This window comes from Petromyzon marinus, chromosome 3, assembly GCF_048934315.1.
Source record: "Petromyzon marinus isolate PM22_M1 ecotype Great Lakes invasive population chromosome 3, UKy_Petmar_22M1.pri1.0, whole genome shotgun sequence".
Lineage (NCBI taxonomy): Eukaryota > Metazoa > Chordata > Hyperoartia > Petromyzontiformes > Petromyzontidae > Petromyzon > Petromyzon marinus.
Window position 1 is genome coordinate 9,417,604 of NC_133669.1, and position 19,004 is coordinate 9,436,607.

Here is a 19,004-nt window from a genome sequence, read left to right on the forward strand (position 1 = left end):
TGACGATCATAATAGGGATAAAAATGTGAAGGGCACGCGATGAACAGTGGAAGGCTTTTGAGGAGGTGGGTGATGAGTCATTATTAGGATATGTATAACTCGAACTAACTTACAGGATGAGACCCAATGATGCATATGGAATTTGATAGATGAAGGCGTTGTAACGAGATAGAGATGAAGGATAAGGACGATTTTCAGGATGAGGATGTACGGCCCTGCCTTTATCATATCTACCCTTGCAGAAGTGAAAAACATGAATATTATCACGATATTATAAAGCAACTGATGTATAAGGGTCTCCCCACGCCTTGCCGGTCATGAGGGTTTTTTTACCGTACTTCAAGCTGGTCACTGCGGATTGGTGAAGACTGGGAGCATAGACATGGAACCACCTAAGTACAGTACAGTTCAACAATGCGTTTTGCCACACTGCCCGCAATGTAGCCCTGCAGAAGCCGATTTATAACAGGCCGTTTTTATAGATGGTGGTGACCCATGCAAACCTATCCAGGCTCTAAATCTGCTGAGTTTCTGACATCTGATGAGGTTAGGCACATTCTGGGTGATTAGGTCATAGGTAGGATATGAGAAGCAGAAGTGAAAATGACTTTAGCATAACTAACAAATGGCACTCGCTTTACAAACAATCGGAACCCACGAGTTTCTTGTCCTTTGTGAGGCACAAGGAGAATGGTGAGCTGCGGGAAAAAAAATTGGTAATCGTCTCCAGTTTTTTGCAATTGCGTCTCAATTAATTGGTTAGCTGTGTTTGCCTGGGAAGGACGGGAGAGAGAATAAGACCCTTGAGAATGTGCAAGTGTAGCCTCAAAGATCGTGTTATAATTACAGTGCAGTGTGTTAATTACTGTGTTCATCATTTGCGTCGGAGTACAGAACAGTTTATGGGGAGCTCTGCTAGTGGCTTACGCAGTGCGCTGTCAACCCGACGATCCGGGTTCAGTTCCTGGCCACGGCGAACATCGGTGGCACGTGATGTCTGACACGGTCCTGGTCTTACTTCCTCCCCCTCCCTTCACCAACCCACACTGACCTGCATGGTGAAGTATGGTCAAACAATATCCCTTTACCTACACGGGATGGGAAGGCCTTCATCTAGCAATGGAATGACAATAGGATGTACTGTATATTATTTTGTTAGTTATATAAAATAGGTAAATACGTATATGATGTGTGTGCGCATGCATGTGTATTTGGCTGTATATTAGTAATACATGTATATTAGGAATGTAACGATTTATTTATTCAAAAATGTGAATATATTCTTATACACATGATAAACACTGCATGTGAGAGTGTTTAAATATATTTTAATAGATAAAACACAGATGCGATCATATCACTGTCATGATGTCACTGCATCTTTTCTAAAACTTACGGAAATCATGTCACGCTTGAAAGTAATTTAATCCTTATCGTAATTTCTATGGCTCTTTGACCAAGGCGTCTTGATCAAGGCAATTTACAGAGAATGAACAATGGTGCATATTCTTCAAACCTGTGTGGGGCGGTCCAGAACTGACACCTGAGGAATGTTGTTGCAACGTAAGAGCCCTTGGTTTAAGGGTCAAATCGTCCTTTAACCTGCTTTCTCTAAAATAACAAAATAAGTAAGCAGAAAACATGTTTCCTTCACATACCCGTCTGTCCACATGAAAAAATGTAAGTGTTTCTTACACAAGCCATCATCCGCACGGTCTTCTGGGAGTCCATTTCAGCAGCGTTGTTTCAATACAAGCAACCTCTGGACAGGTTTTGACAGTGTCTCATCGGTTCAGTCAAACTTGCTTCAATCACTGCTGGTGAACTGCCTATCTTTTCGGCAAGGATCCTCCCCTTACAATATGGGGTTCAAAATGGACATTCATTGCTTCAGTCGACAAACCAATTAGCCAATCGTTGCATGTTAAACTTGACGAGTTTGATGATTGTACAAGCGCTGTTTGTGAGAAGAGGGCGGAATGACCTTTCACTGGGTCATGTGATGAACCCGTCATACCCGCCAGCGATTAACAATTTAGAAGATGTAACAGACGTTAAGTGGAAAGCATCGCATCCCTTAAACTGTCAGTGGAGCTGCCCTGCGATTGATTTAATGTGAGCGAAGGTGACACTACACTTTGAATGCCTCAAGCCCCCAAATTGTGTGATGCGGCGGAAGCCGCTGATTAAATATCAGTTTGCTTAGTTCTCGGGATGTGACGATGCGTCATTTTATCTAATCGTCACTTCATAGATTAATATAAATTCCCTAAGCTTCACGATTCATGGGTCGAATCACATGTGCAAGAGTCCACGTGCTTCGATTTGTATATATTGCATGCAATAGATATAAGTTTTAGATTTAAGAATTACGTTTTTTGGATTTGTCATGACAATTTAGTATCTTTTTTGGATCATTATGTCTTTATGCAAAATGTCCTTGTGTTAACAATAGTGATGTCACCCAATGCCACGTGGTACCAAAATCATCAGCGCACCCCAAGCAAGTGTTGGATTTAGATGAATGTGGCCAGCCACTAGGGGCCGCTACAATGACCACATGGTAAAACAATATATTCTTGGATCCAATTGGGTTCTTGAATTGTGAATTTTTACAGCTGATGGTGGCAATCTAATATCTGCAAAGCATTAACTCGTCAGCTATTTTAAGTCTGGTCAAATGGTCTTCCTGCTCATTAGAGCGATTGAGCCACACTCCTCCTCTGGCAGTCCCTAGCCACCGGTGGAGATTACACATTCACATGGTGGGGCCCAGTCTCTTAAAAAGTTATCACTGCTGACTTGCCACAAAGTGGTACGCATTTTGCAATGGGCTGATTGGGCCACGTACCAGGATTTAAACTCTTATCCTTCCGATTGTCCATCGATTACTCGAACTACAGTGCTTCCGCGCCAGATTAAAATGATCAAGACTGCCCCCTGCCATAGCAATGTGGAATTTTACACCACTTGCCAAAGACTGACAATGTAGATGACCACTGTCCAATGCTCAAGGACTTTTACACTGCATATAAAGGATGTGTAGTGTGTGCATTATAAAGTTTAGGAATTCGTTTTTTTATGATTTGTTTATCAGCACACCAAGAGCCACCCAATAGCTTTTGAAGTTTATTGTTGACAGCACTCGTGGGTAATTCCCGACAAAAGTTATGGGGTGGTTGTTGTGAGAATGAAACTGGCCACCTCTTGTAACTACCTCTTTTGTGGCTGCTTGTCCACTGACAATGCACACAATACTTTAACTGTGTATGCAATACTTGTGTACTGTGCAATGCTGCATTTGTCTACTGTGGAATAATCGATTTATCTCCGGATTATTTCTTTGTGTTATCAGTTGCGCAAATGAAAAAAATACCATGCGCTTTTTGTGTTTCATTTGTATGGATAAATATCGAATTTCCACACATGAGGCTCAACGTATTTTAATGATGGCAGACTCCAGATGGAGGTGGGTGGGAATTTGATGGCATCATCGCCATCATCAGTGGGTATCCCCGCATCATGCTGGCTGTGTGCTGCACCGAGTTACCCGCATTTTGGAAACCGCATGCCCGACGTCCGTCATTAGATAATGGCTTCCGAATAAAATGTCGTACATAAAAAAGTTATATAATTTAAATAGATTCGTTGTTTCAGCACTAATACCGTGACATTCACCAACATATACATGCTCTATTTTATGGTAAGATACTTCATATGCAGTGTCAGACGATGTATTGGTAGTAGAAGATCTGTATTTAGGTCGGAATTTGCGTAATACGGGATGTTGTGAGAAGGAGATTAAGAGATGTATTGGGTTAGCAGAGCAGGTTTTTTATGGACTTGATGAACCACTCTGGTAGAGATGGTAGCTGTAGTGTTAAGAAATGGGTGTATGTGACAGGAGTGATGTCAGTGATACTGTGCAGGTCTGAGAGTTTGGCTCTAACAAAGCAACACTAAAAGAAGCTGGTGGCCTTTAATTACAGGTGTGTGCGGAGGATGTTAATAATTTCATGGTGAGATAGGGTAACCTGGAAAGAAGATGTTTTAGATGTAATCAGGAAGAAGAGGTTGCAATGAGTAGGTCACATTTTGCATGATGGAGGAGGGTCGGTTACTGAGACTCACATAGGAGGAGCTCGCAGAGGTCGGTGACGAGAGGTCATACCTGTCAACCCCCATACGATTCACCCATATTCTTGTACACGGAAATTTAGTTTTCAAGTCCATATGGTGTACAGCCGTTTCAATACGGGCACATTTTTTGGTCTTTTTTTGTGTTTCTCCCTTGTGATGGGACTTTGTAGGATTAACGTTGAGATTTATAAGGGCACGTGGTGACCAATAAAGTTTGAATTTGGATGTAATGAGGTAGGCACTGATAATGGGTTGACAGGTACGAGAAGTCGACCAGAAGCCAGATGCTGAGATTGAGTAAGAGCGGTCCTTGGAGATCGGTTGTCGACAGTGCAGCGGTCGCAATATCTGTCAGAAGGAAGGAAGCTATGGTGGGTTTTGATGGCAAATGGAGTGCTCGTGTAAAGGTCAGCTTGTCCAATGAAATAACGCCCTTTGCATGCTTCACAAAATCCAACATCGTGCGGTCAGTCTTGTTTACGCAAGTTTCACGATTAAACCATTGCTGTTGTCTAGCACATCTTTCATATCAAGAGATAAATACTGTACAGTTGCTATATTATTTGGGTCTTTCGGTAAAGTCACGTAGATAGGTTCAAAGAAAATAACTAAATACAACGACATTTCGATCGCAACACAAGCTTTTGTCATCAGGAAGAGGGGGTTAGCTTCTAAAGGGAAACTGTTTAGAAAGGTTTGAAATGGGCGTAGCCCAAATGTCAGCAGCCAATGTTAATGTAAGTGGTGGGCAGCGACCGCGACGGTGGTGTGTTTTCCACCAATCAAAGGGCTGCCAAGTAAAAATTTGCATGTTAATGTAAAATCGTTGAGCGGCCTCCACGGCCAGCGCCCGGAGGTGGCTATGTTAATGTGAGAGATTAGCGTGTTAATGGCAGGCCGCAAGGCAGCAACCTCGAGCTTGGCGAGCGTGGTGGCTGTGTTAGTGTGAGAAATTTAACCTGTTAATGTAAAATCAGAGAGCCGAAAATAAAAACTAATATCGGAACATAAGGCAGATCTGATACACGGTTGGACCAATACCTCGGCCGTGGCTGATCATTATTTTAATGCGGTGGGCTCACACGAAATTGATTTCTCTAAAACAAAGGTACTTTGTAAATCCGCTGGCTATCAACAGAGATACGTTCATGAAACCATCCATTTATACAGACACAGACACAATTTCAACCGAGAAGATGGGTATACACTGAGCAATCATTGGAAGGACGTTATCAACCAGTTTAGGTGATAACTGGCTGTGATGTTCCCATCCTACCACCTTCTGATATTAGTTATTTTCGGCTCTCTGATTTTACATTAACAGGTTAAATTTCTCACACTAACTCGCTCAACGAGTTGGAGGTTGCTGCTCTGCGATCTCCCATTAACATTCTAATCTCTCACATTAACATAGCCACCTTAGGGCACTGGCCGCGGAGGCCGCTCAACGATGTTACATTAACATGCAAATTTTTACTTGGCAGCTCTTTTGATTGGTGGAAAACCCACCACCGTCGCTGTCGCTGCCCACCACTTACATTAACATTGGCTGCCCCGCCCATGCTGCTGACATTTGGGCTACGCCCATTTCAAAACCTTTCTAAACAGTTTCCCTTTAGAAGCTAACCCCCTCTTTCTGATGACGAAAGCTTGTGTTGCGATCGAAACGTCGTAGTTTTTAGTTATTTTCTTTGAACCTATCTATGTGACTTTACCGAAAGACCCAAAGAACATTAATACCTGCAGTCACGAAAGCTTTAAGTCAAGATTGTACAGCTGCTGTTGCACAGAGCAGCGTATTTAGGCCAGTGTAGTGTGCGGCGGTTGTTTAATTAGGTGGGTGGAGCGTAGACAGTGATGGTTGTTTTTATTTGTAATATCTGAGCTTCCTCGGGGCTTTCAATTTGCGTTTTGGGGGCTCTCTAACAAGTGGTGGCTGTGGTGGGTTTTGTCCTTGTTTCCGCTTGCACACAGCCCCCGTGTTATCCGACTCTTCATATAGAGACATGGTGGTTATAACAGAACGCTCGCTGTGTATTGGGTTTCCTGGATTCTGGGATTGCTTTTTTTTCTTCATTATAATTTTTTTAACAAGAGGGTGACTCACCTGGCGAGGCTGCATCACATGGTGATGAAGTCGATCGCAGTTGTGTTAAATTATTCTATGTTCGGCCATAGAATCATTTAATTTTTGCTGCTGCTCTCAACTACCGACAGAGATGAGCGCTGTGCCTCTCTGTTGGGGGGGGAGGGGGTTCGTAATGATTCACCTCTCCCGAGTCCGACGGCGATTTGATGAAAGGTGGAAGTTTGTGTGTGCTTGGACAAACATGGGGCAGCTCTCGTTTCCTTTGGTGGCCCTGATACTGTGGATCTTCCACATTGGCTTGTCAGAAGCCAGGCAGTTTCTCGCCGCCACCGAATAAACACTACCGGCAAGTCCATCTGCCAATATGACACGCAGGTGGTATACAAAGGCAGGTGCTGGCACAATGAAAAGTCAACGGGCACGTTTTTTTTCAAAAGCAAGCAGCCTAGCAACACTTGTTGTCCAAACCGCACCCTGCTGGTGAGACTTGGGAAAAATATAAAATTGGTCCAGAATCTACAACAGACCAATAGGCTGATGGACATTTTATTTTCTGATTATTTGGTGAAACTGACTCGTTTTGTTCCTCGCAGTCCACCAAAATATGAGGCACAATATACATGTTGTACAGGTTTTTTCTGCTGCGAGTGTGGGTCACCAAGTCCTTCGTGGAGGATGTAAGCCGATGCGCGGCATTGTGCTGCGTCGGCAAGCGAGAGGGGGAGAGCAAGCGAGCGTTGGGGCAAGCGTCACCGCCGTCCAGACACGACCACGCGAAATGTAATGCTTCCCATGGCAGCTGGGTTGGGTGGCCGAGGCTGAGACGATCGGTCGAATGCGCGTTTGGGTGACGTTGCGTATCACCTGCCCAACAGCAAACGGGGGTCCTAACTGTGAGCCTTGGCCAAGTAACCTGTCGGGTACCTAGGACCGGTTCATATATCCCTGGCCACTGGTGTTCCCCTGCCAAAGACAATAATTGAGTTTAACACGTAGGCTTTCGCGACCAGTATTATTCATAATAAAGGTTTTTGGGTTAGATCGCGTTACTTATAAATGTGTCGGCATCCCATTACGACCCATAGTCAGTACAATTGGCTCTGCCACATAAATTAGCAAAATATATAACTAAACAAATACAGCCCTACATCGGTAGGACATCTTCATTCATAAGAAATTAAGAACATCTTGTGAATGTGATTAAAGATATTAAACTTAATCCTAATGATATTCTGTTAAGTTTTGATGTGATTTCTCTATTCACTAAGGTTCCAGTGAACGAATCTCTTAAATTACTTGATACACTAGTAAAGAATACAGGTTTACCAAAAGATATTCTGAAACTTGCTGACCATTGTTTAAATAACACTTCTTATGGAGAGGGGATTTTTTTTAAACAAAAGGAAGGAGCAGCAATGGGCTCTCCTTTATCTCCTGCTATAGCAAATCTGTACATGGAAAACTTTGAAATAAGAGCACTTGCCTCGAGCACATTAAAACCATGTTTTTGGTTTAGATATGTGGATGACACTTTGGTTGTCTGGCCACATGGTAAAGATGCACTTAATGATTTTCTAAATCATCTCAATGCACAAAACCCAGCCATCCAGTTCACCATGGAAATGGAGGTGAATAACACACTCCCGTTCCTAGATATTTTGCTTGGACATGGCCTAAACGGTAAAATAACACAGCGTTTACAGAAAGCAAACGCACACTGATGCCTATCTGAATGCAGATTCGCATCATCATCCAGCTCAGAAATCCTCTCTTACCAAGACGCTCATACATCGGGCTAAAACAGTGTCAGATGGTGAAAGTCTAGTGAGAGAGATGAAACACGTTAAAGAAGCATTACGACAGAATGGCTACAATACTCAAATTAACAGAGCACTGATTGCCAAATCACGATCGCAGAGCAACACTGCTGAAAGCGATCAGATTGTTAAAACAATAAAAATGCCATATATCTCAGGAGTAACTGACAAATTAGCCCGTGTTTTGCAAAAGCAAAACATTACAGTAAAATTTGGTACAGTACACAAAATTCAAAAATGTGTCGTAACCCTCCACCACCCGACAGCCAATCAGCAAAAAAATGTCACGTTGACAAAAGACAAATAATTCACTACTTTAGCCCACCAGTGTGTTGAAGAGTGAATCCACATTTACAGTTTGAGTACGACGTTTCGCTGGTAATTACATCCAGCATCATCGGGCAATTCGCCAGAATGGTAAAGCCCTCGCTTGCTCCCGGTCTTAAATAGAGCAGCAGGGTGACGTCATCATTTAACTCATTTCAGGTGCAGTGATTTGAGGCTGGGGGGGGGGTATTGTTATTATGTAATCGATTGGTAATCAGTCAATGGTTATGATTAGTAATGAGTTGTAGGTAAGCAATTAGTTGTAATGTGTGTTATTGTGAATATATGCTTTGTTAGTAATCCGTTAATTAGTATGTGTTTCCCCTATAAGGAATTGTAATATGTATTATTTAATAATTGCTTCCAAGCCGCACTAAGCCTGTAGCTGTCAGAGCGATTAAAGTTATTTCTATTCCTCTCAATTTCAATGGGTTCTCTAATTAGTCTTTGCCAGTAATAATTAGTTTTACACAACACTTCAACGTTATCAAAATCAATTGAGTGTCTTTGTTGACAAGCATGTTCTGCCACTGCCGACAGTTGTGTTTGAGATAATTTAATATTTCTTTGATGTTCTTTTAGTCTTATGCTGATGTTACGTCCTGTCTGTCCAATATAGCATCTGCCACATAAACAATTAATCCGATATACACCTTCTGTTGATCATTTAGGTAATGTGTCTTTAGTGCAAGATACTAGTTTTAGAATTTTGTGTACTGTACCAAATCTTACTGTAATGTTTTGCTTTTGCAAAACACGGTCTAATTTGTCAGTTACTCCTGAGATATATGGATTTTTTATTGTTTTAACAATCTGATCGCTTTCAGCAGTATTGCTTTGCGATCGTGATTTGGCATTCAGTGCTCTGTTAATTTGAGCATTATTGTAGCCATTCTGTCATAGTGCTTCTTTTGCACTAAAGACACATTACCTAAATTATCAACAGAAGGTGTATATTGGATTAATTGTTTATGTGGCAGATGCTATATTGGACAGACGGGACATAACATCAGCATAAGACTAAAAGAACATCAAAGAAATATTAAATTATCTCAAACACAACTGTCGGCAGTGGCAGAACATGCTTGTCAACAAGGACACTCAATTGATTTTGATGCCGTTGAAGTGTTGTGTAAAACTAATTATTGCTGGCAAAGACTAATTAGAGAATCCATTGAAATTGAGAGGAATAGAAATAACTTTAATCGTTCTGACAGCTACAGGCTTAGTGCGGCTTGGAAGCGTATTATTAAATAATACATGCTACAATTCCTTATAGGGGAAACATACTAATTAACGGATTACTAACATAGCATATCACAATAACACATTACAACTAATTACTAATCATAACCATTGACTGATTACCAATCGATTATATAATTACAATACCCCCCTCCGCCTCAAATCACTGCACCAGAATGCGTTAAATGATGACGTCACCCTGCTGCTCTATTTAAAACCGGGAGCAAGCGAGGGCTTTACCATTCTGGCGAATTTCCCGATGCTGGATGTAATTACCAGCGAAACGTCGTACTCAAACTGTAAATGTTGTGGATTCACTCTTCAACACACCGGTGGGCTAAAGTAGTGAACTATTTGTCACTTGTCAATGTGACACTTTTTTGCTGATTGGCCGTGTCGGGTGGTGAAGGGTTACGACACATTTATAAATAATGCGATCTAACCCAAGAAACCTTTATTATGAACAATAATTGAGCTCAGGTTATCGAGGTCAAAGCGCAGTGCACCAACTACTGTGCAGATGCACGATAACATTTACAGATAGGCATGTAACAATTCACCCCCCCCCCCCCACATCGATGCAAGCAGCTGTCACGATTGAGGGTTGTGATTCAATTTGAGAATTTATTATTTTTTTGTCTCGTTTATACGGTCTCTTTTATTTTGGAGATGCTATATAAATGAGTGATTATTCATAACTGCTTGTGTCATGCAGTGTGACATTACAAAACTGCATGGCAAGCCTCGCTCACCTCCCCTCCCCTTTTACAGCAACCATTGCCGCCACCTCAACCACGACCAACAATCGCAACCAAAACTGCCTAACCAGCACTGGTGTCCTCTGTGCAACGGGGTGCCTCGCGATGTTTTATTCATGAGGGCACCATGGGGACCTGTGGCGGATACATTGCGCCCGTGTCAGGTTTAAAGCACCTGGTCCACCAATTACAGGACGTGCAGCATTGAAGACTTCTGTAACAATTAAAAATACTGCAGGAGCCGATCAGATTTTGGTTTTGTGGCTCACAATGTGAGAAGACAGTGATCCATCTTCATCATTGCTACCATCGTCATCATTGTCTTTATAGTTTCTCATCACTGCCATCATTGCTTTCATCGTCGTCATGGATATAATTGTCATAATTATCCATATTTTTATCATCTTGTCTTTTGCAGCATCACCATCTTCATCATCATTAGGCATGTAACAATGCTTGGATTAATCAATGCGAATCTGTCCTTACCCTCCCGATGTGTATCAGATCTCATGTGTAAGAATTAATTATGTACGATTCACTCAACTTATTTGCTGTTACATTCAACCATGACGCAAACATGAAATGGAGCAAATTAGACAAAAGAACAACAAGAACGATACTAACGAGATCGTAAATATGAGACAAATATCAATTATCGAATCGCGACCCTCAAATTGTGATGATTCACTAAATCTCTGGGAGGAGGGGGTGAATTATCATGCACCTTGTACTGGCTGAGTCAGGACCGCCGTTGATGAGTGTGGAATATTAATCGTGATCTCCGGGTGGTGCTGCAGGCGGTTAGTTTTGTAGTTCTGCGCCAGGCGAGACAAAGTGCTGACACGGCTGCAGTCTGAAAAATTGCTGCTCCGAAAAATAGTGCTACAGCCAATCAATCGCCAGCCCCCAACCCGAACACTGTCCGTTCAGTTTAATGATTCGCCCTTTTGGCATTTAGATTAATTATTGCGATTCAGAGACCAGACCCAATTCAAAAATAGACATGTTTTTCGTTCATATTCTTAGCTCTTTCGGTAAAGTCACGTTGAAGGGAAACAATAAAATATATATAAAACAATAAAAATTCTCACGACGTTTCGACCATAACACAAACGGTCGTCATCAGGTGTGTCGGTTTGCAATGCAATGCAAACCGACAATGCAATGCAAACCGACACACCTGATGACGACCGTTTGTGTTATGGTCGAAACGTCGTGAGAATTTTTATTGCTTTATATATATTTTATTATTTTTTGTTTCCCTTCAACGTGACTACCAAAAGAGCTAAGAATATGAATTACTGCAGTCACGAAAGCTTTAAATAAAAAATGTTTTTCGTTCATTAACATTTTCGTGCACGTATCAACTTCTAGTGGCTGCAGGGACTCACGTGAACTCATAAAACAAATGCATGTTGAAAATAACTGATTCAAACAATTAGCCATTCCTTCTCATTCAGTCCTGTAGCCTAAATGTAACATTTGCGTATGGGTGGGTTACGGTTCGGCCCAACAATTTATTGCTCATGCTACTGCTAGCGGATGGATCTCCACTCAAGGATGGTTTATAGATCCCCTCTAGAGTGGTATTTAACCTCCTTATCCATTTAACACGTAGGCTTTCGTGACCAACATTCATAATGAAGGTTTTTGGGTTGGATTGCGTTATTTATAAATGTGTCGTAACCCTCCACCACCCGACACGGCCAATCAGTAAAAAATGTGTCATGTTGACAAAAGACAAATAGTTCACTACTTTAGCCCACCGGTGTGTTGAGCCACTTCTGGCAAATTGCCCGATGATGCTGGATGTCATTGCCAGCAAAACGTCATGCTCAAAATTTGTAAATGTTATGGATTCATTCTTCAAAACACCGGTGGGCTCAAGTAGTGAACTATTTGTCTTTTGGCAACATGACACCTGTTTTACTGATTGCCCATGTCGGGTGGTGGAGGGTTACGACACATTTATAAATAACGCGATCTAACCCCTGATCCATGTTGGCCAGACATCTTGGAATAGGTGACAGTACCCGCATTTGTATCCATTACACATTGCCATCTGATCGAACGAGTGTACTATTTGCATGTAATTTGCTTATCCCTTAAATAATCAATTCTTACGCACATTAATCGATGTGTTCCCGTGAGCCTAATTTATTTTAATTGTTGAAATATCATCGTTGGCCCTTGCATGTGGAATGACATCGCCAAAGCGATGTCATTCCACATGCTCGAGTTTCACTGCAGCAGTTTGAAATCGTTCTCCGGCAATCGTCCATGTAAATGTGGGGATTCATGATGCAGGCAGCTACATGAACTACCGTAAGCGCAAATAACGTAGACAAGTGTTGTGGGTGGCTGACTAACCGATCCATTTAGCTTAGCTGTATTTCGTTTAACATGTACATGGCAGCAAGGGTTTTTAAAACTGGTTGTGTTGGACGTACGGAAACATTTTCACATACAACGATAAAAAATAATGTTTCCAAAACGAAACTTCCGTAATTTTTCTAGATTTTTACCGTTGAGTTATCTTTCTCGGCTGTGTCTGTTCGTACTCTACAGATGTCTGTTTCGCACCGCAAGTCTCCTAGATTATATAATAAATCTTTTGCTTCTGTGGACTCTTGGTTGGAGAGTCTTAAACTGTGACAGGTTTAGAGGAACGCTTGAGCCTCATTACATCCTTGCTTATTAGTGCACAGATGTCGGTGTAGTGTAGTTGGAGAACTTTATTCTAAATACAATACGATGTAAATTAATCATGTATTTCATTTTATCTCCAGACCTTTTCTTCAGGGAGGGTCCTGCAATAGAATATTTAGACAAATCCGTTACTGAGCGCGTCATGCTTTGTGTGGGCGATCGTACTTGTTATGCAAGTGTGCGATGTGAATCTCCGTTCATTTGGGCTCGTTAGTCTAATGGGGTTCTGCAACAATGAATCGTGAATTGTGACAATGAAGAAGGTCCCTTTACCGGGCGAATCGTTACGTTTCTTGCTCATTTACACCGCTTGGCCTCCTTTTCCGTCTCTCATTTTAGCATAAATGTAACAGCACAATTTTCATGAATCCTAAATAACTGATTCTCAAGTGCACAATTCCACACGTATACTGTGTGCGTAAGAATCCCATTTTCATGGCTCAATGGATGGATTGTTACACGTCCGCTCTGTGCCATCCCTCTTGCCGCTGTACAGACAGCTCGCTGATGTGTGGCTCGCCGATGCTCAGCTCGCGTCCGCTGCTTGTGATAGAGACCCTCGGCTGCGCCGTGAGAACTGTGCGCTGGGATGAGTGGCGGTCACGTGGATGGATCGTGGTGGTGAGAGGGTTTGGGCAGCGAGGGGTGTGAGATTCCCTGGTTGGAGACCCCCCCCCCCCCAGCGCTCATGAGCAGTAGGAGGAATGGAACGAGACAATCACCAGAAGAGTGACGGAAGGAGAAAATGTGGAAGAAGAGCAGGAGTAGGAACAGAATGGTGAGTAGGAAAATAATTTGAGGAAGAGCTGGTTGAGGTGCAAGAGGTACATGATCAGGAGCAGGAGAAATTAGAAGCTCGGGAGTAAAAACAACAAAGAACACGAGGAGATGGTGACAGGAGGAGCAGGGGGAGACGACCATGGGAGGAGGAGGAGTGGCACGAGCAGGAGCAGGAGGAAGATATACCAAGAGACGGCCATGTCAGGAGGGAGCAGAAGGAGGATCGGGAAGATGGAAGCTGGAGTAGTGGATGCATGAGGAAGAGCAGCAGCAGCAGAGGGAGCAGCGGGGGAAGCAGGAGGATCATCTGGAGGAGGAAGCAGCAGGAGGGGGAGCAGCTGCTCAGCGTCTGCACCTAAAAATAGTGCCGTCGGATTTCGTGTGAGCGAGCGAGTGCAGTCCGGCTTGTGATTCTCGTCCGTATTTTCTCCTTTTTTTGTTTTCCTTTTCTGCGCACGTTCCGCCCCGCTGCGCCATCGTCAACTGTGAGCGCCACCATTTTACACGATTGCAGTGTTGGCAGGGAGACGTGTGTGCCTGTGTGTGTGTGTGCATGTGGGGAGCGGTCGTGTGGCGATTAACACGCTGCGCTACGAACACAGTGACCAGAGTTCGATTCCCGCTCATGGAAAACACCAGTGACGATTATCTGGACCGGTCTTGGGCCTCCTTTAGGTCGACTCGGCCTCAAATGAGTACCTGGTGCGGTGTGTAAACATCGCCACTAGACAAAGGCGGCTGGGCAGAGTGCTGGCCACCCACCCCATCGTGTGCCGTGCCAGCCTTCATAGGGTCTTTGTTGTGCCTGTGTGTGTGTGCGTGAATGTTCGTATATGCATATTTAGAGTGTCTTGAAGCAGTCATGTAGATGCACTGAATACAAATTATGTTGTCTTTTGCAAGTAATATACACACGACTGTATTTTGACTCGGATAGAAGGTTCTGAGTTAATATCCCGATCAGGTGTCAGCTCGGCCAATCATTTTACCCGACTTGAAACATTTATTCCCGCTTTTAGAAAGTCAGCAGTGTTTGTTCTATGGAAAGACTTACTCTGCCATAGAAATGTTGAATTTCCACACCTGGCTAAGAGCCGCAAACAAAGATGACCAGAGCCACCAACAGAGATGAGCCTTTATTTTGTGAAAAAATATAGTAGCAAAAAAACAACCCGAAATCCCTTAAAACAGACATTTGATACGTGTAAGGATGCCATCATGGCCGAAGCCGTTAATGCCACAAATACAAATAATCGCCCTAAATCTGCCAGACTAGCAAATAGTGTTGCATTGTGATCGTTTTTCATCTTGTTAAGAAATAACTAAGGCAAAATTTCAAAGATGGTCGAGTGACTTGTGGGGGGACAGTCATAATGGTCATATCAGAGCACTCAGCCAGAACCGCTGAGCCTCAGCGTTTGTTTCCAGGTTTGAGCCGCCTTTAAATGAAATCGGTTCTTAGGTGTAGCGAATTGCGGGCCTCACTACTGCCTGCACAGACAAAAAAAAATCGAGAAAAATGTTGATTGTCACTTAATTTGCCTCTTCGCCTCCAAGAAGGAAAAATTAAGGTTTAATTTGACGTGCAACGAATATTCTTTGCGGGGCGTATAAAATGTGCGCCCAGTGTGAGGACAAGAGGCCTACCGAAGTGACTTCTGCATTAATGTTTGTTGTCATATTTCGGGACCGTTCTCAGACACACTGCTCACTGTCAACGTTCTTCATGGAACTCTTCTCAATAATTGTGCAAAATATGCTTTGGAATAAAAGCGTAATTTAATGCAAAGCGTAGCATTTGCTCTGCAGTTTTCACGATCTGCCAAATGTCTGCATTATCATGCTCGCCTGATCTTTATTTAAACACAAATCAAGCTGTGTTACACGTTGCACACACCTGATGATTGTTAAACGTGAACCCCTTGGCTATGGCGGAGCACTACCAACTATTTACAGAGGCTAAATAAAGAGGTGAAAACCTCAGGTACGGTATGTTTATCACCTCAACCATCCATGCCAGATTTCATTCCACAGATTAGCGATCGCTTATTCACAGTCGTGAGTGGCATTGTTGAGTACACAATGCAGTCAGCGATACCAACTCCCACTCGTCTAAACAATTGTCTTATGATTGTAGTTGGCAGGGTGGGCCAGTCAAACACTCTTATCTTTTTTTACTTTTGTATGAAAACTGTGGCCGAAAGCTTTGTTTCGCCAATTGTTGTTGCGCAGATTTATTTAATTTACATTGATTTCTGTTGGGTGATTTTAATGGTTGTACTAGTTTCATTGGTGTCTGTGGGCGTTGACTGGTTTCTCCAGCTGCGTACACCACGGGAAAGCGGCTCTATGCAGGAGTTCGTTCATTCTTCTGCCGCGTCCGGTTGTCGTGTTGAAAGCTGCGCGAGGAAATCGGTGATCCGAGTTCGATTCCTCGCCACGTCTTAACACCCGTTGGCAAAAAAAATATATAACTTGTCCCTGGACCTCCGCTTGGTTGACTCGGCCTCAAATGAGTACCTGGTTGTAATGTGTCAACATCATCACTATGGAGACAAAGGCGGCCGGGCGTGGTGCTGGCCACCCCCCCCCCCCCTTCGTGTATCATGGTAGCCATCATAGGTGCTCGCAAACAGCACTTAACCTCATCAATTTGTTAATGCTCCACAGGGGATGTTTGTCTTTGTTCCTTGATAATCACTGAAGCCACAGCCCTTCTGCCCTCCGACGCTTTGAGCCGATTACTCGCAGACAAGCATTTGAGCGACCAGGTGCGCTATATAAATAATAAAGCCCGAAGCGCTCAACCTCACCCGCCTCCAAGTGTTTGCAAGCCAGTCCGCTTTCCATCCAAGGGCACCTGGCACTACGGCCGTGGACTTCTGATAAGACCAGATGTCGAGGGATGGGCTTAAGATAGTGGCGCTGTGTCGAGCCCGACAGTTTGGCAACTGGACACTTAACATTTGTTGTGGTTATGGAATCCGGCAGCATTTAATATGGAGCAGCAGCTCAAAAAGTACCCGGATGATGATTGTCAGGATTAATAATAAATGAAGATATCGGCCTTGTTTGTGAAACCGTTCTGGCAAAAGCGGACTTGTGGGGACATGCGATTCTGGCCCCAAGCTCCTGAGCTGTAATGAACTAAACTTGTCTGTGGTTCACATAGAACCGTATGTATTTTCACACTTTTTGTGTGAATGCTGCACGTGGCTATTTTACTCGTTCGAGAGCTTTACCTGGTAAGAAAAAAAATTGTTTAGTTTTATTTGAACATTTAAAGTGAATTGCTTACCTTTCCTATACTTTTCAATCAAATATCGTGTTTTGTATTGCTTGTAACGTTCTGACCTACCCCTACTGGACATCTGTGAAAATGAGCTTGATAGCTAATCGGTTTCCTCCAGTATAAATAAAGATTCTGATTCTGACTTAGTTTGTCATCTTTTGTCTTTGATAATTTCCAGATCTTGTGGACTAAGAGATCCGGATTTAGGGTTGGTGGTAGACTGTGTGAGACGTGTCCTGTCCATGCCCCACGTACCTTAACACACCGCAATGAAAAAACTGACCACTTATCTTTGGTTTCATTCTGGTGCAGAATTCCACGTGAAAAGAGGAGTGCCAGCGAGAATTCGCCGAGCCCAGCCCAGCGCAGCTCGGCCACTCGCTCGTCATCCCGCTTCATCAGCCTTGCCACCCGACAACCGCCATGGCAAGCCAGCAGCGTCAAAGGTCCATGTCCACATCCGGGGAGGCCCTGTACATCGTACTGGGTCTGCAGAAAGGAGCCACAGCCGATGAGATCAAGAAATCCTACAGGTGCGAGGAGGTGGTCTGACCAGAACCCGGGGTGGGGGAAAGGGGGTGGCTCAGGGAGGACTGGTGATGCGATGCCCGTTAGGTGTGATGATTCGCCATTTTAAATTGTTTATGCTTGTGACGCGTGCATTGCATCTCGAGGGATAGAATTAACTTTCCAATTTGTCCAAATGTGTGCACAGTTTCCATTCATCTTACAATTGTAAAAAAATGATCTCACCCATCACAATTCTGTGACAAAGAGCTGTCCTGGCATGTTTGTCCGTATGTTAAACTTCTTTCGCACCGTACATAGCTGATGGTGCTAATCGGAGGTGTGCGGTAAGGACGTCAATCTAAACACAGTAGTTCTAAAGAAATGAGTTTTCAATCTAGATTTAAAAGTGCATAGCTCCAGTGGCTTCCTAATATCGGAAGGAAGAGCGTTCCAGACGGCTGCAAAAGTGCATCTGAAAGCGTGCGCTTCAGTGAACGCCATTGTTCAATGGCTAGCCATCGACCAAAATGACCTTAACACCCACTCGGCATCAGCTGAGTGGATGCTCAAGGTCGGGGGTCGTGTAAACGTCGAGGTCACGCCAGACATCGTCGGCGTCGAACCTCGGCGAACGTCGCCCAGCTTCACTGTCCCTTGACAACGATGCGTTCCTTTCCCCTGCCCCGACACAGGAAGCTGGCGCTGAAGTACCACCCTGACAAGAACCCAGACAACCCTGAGGCCGTCGAGAAGTTCAAGGAGATAAACAATGCCAATGGCATCCTGTCCGACCTGAAAAAACGCAACATCTACGACCAGTACGGCTCGCTGGGCCTGTACGTGGCGGAGCAGTTCGGGGAGGACAATGTTCACACCTACTTCATGTTCTCCAGCTGGTGGGCCAAGGTGAGCCAACAGTGCTTAACGAGAGAGGAGACCAGGTGGCCATGATGACTCCCCCCAAAAAGTTATATTCTGATATATTTTAGCCCTGAGAGTTATACATTTGCACAAGTGTGCACTGTCTGGTGTGGATAGATATGCGGCTTTTGAAATTGTGTTTGGGTTGGAGTTAGATTAGGTTTAACGTAACTTTAACACTGCTCTTTGCTAGAGTTTCGATAGTGGAAATGCAATCTAACTGATAGCAATTAATATTTATATTATTTTGGCATAGTTCAGTTATGTGCTATGAACAAGGGCCATTGGCGTAAATGTCATCCATTATGATTTATTTTATTCTTAAGCAGTGTTATCGACGAATGTCATGTTTTTTCGACACTTTTAAATTAAACTGTTGCATCGGCCAATCGTTTCACCGCTGCCCCCTCTATCGC

At 43.5% G+C, this 19,004-nt stretch overlaps 1 protein-coding gene across 5 annotated transcripts in view; it reads left to right on the top strand.

The window, feature by feature from the left end:
- LOC116953124 (dnaJ homolog subfamily C member 5-like) overlaps positions 1-19,004 on the top strand; it is a 36,957-nt gene that overhangs the window by 2,259 nt on the left and 15,694 nt on the right. For 3 of the 5 annotated variants that reach the window (XM_076073746.1, XM_076073753.1, XM_032972991.2), the window contains exons 2-3: positions 17,470-17,690; positions 18,360-18,573. In XM_076073746.1, coding sequence (XP_075929861.1) covers positions 17,581-17,690; positions 18,360-18,573 — 324 coding nt within the window. In that variant the 5' untranslated portion in view covers positions 17,470-17,580. Of the gene's footprint in view, positions 1-13,706; positions 13,864-14,221; positions 14,247-17,469; positions 17,691-18,359; positions 18,574-19,004 lie in introns of those variants that run through there. The other 2 variants (XM_076073750.1, XM_076073752.1) reach the window with 2 other exon arrangements.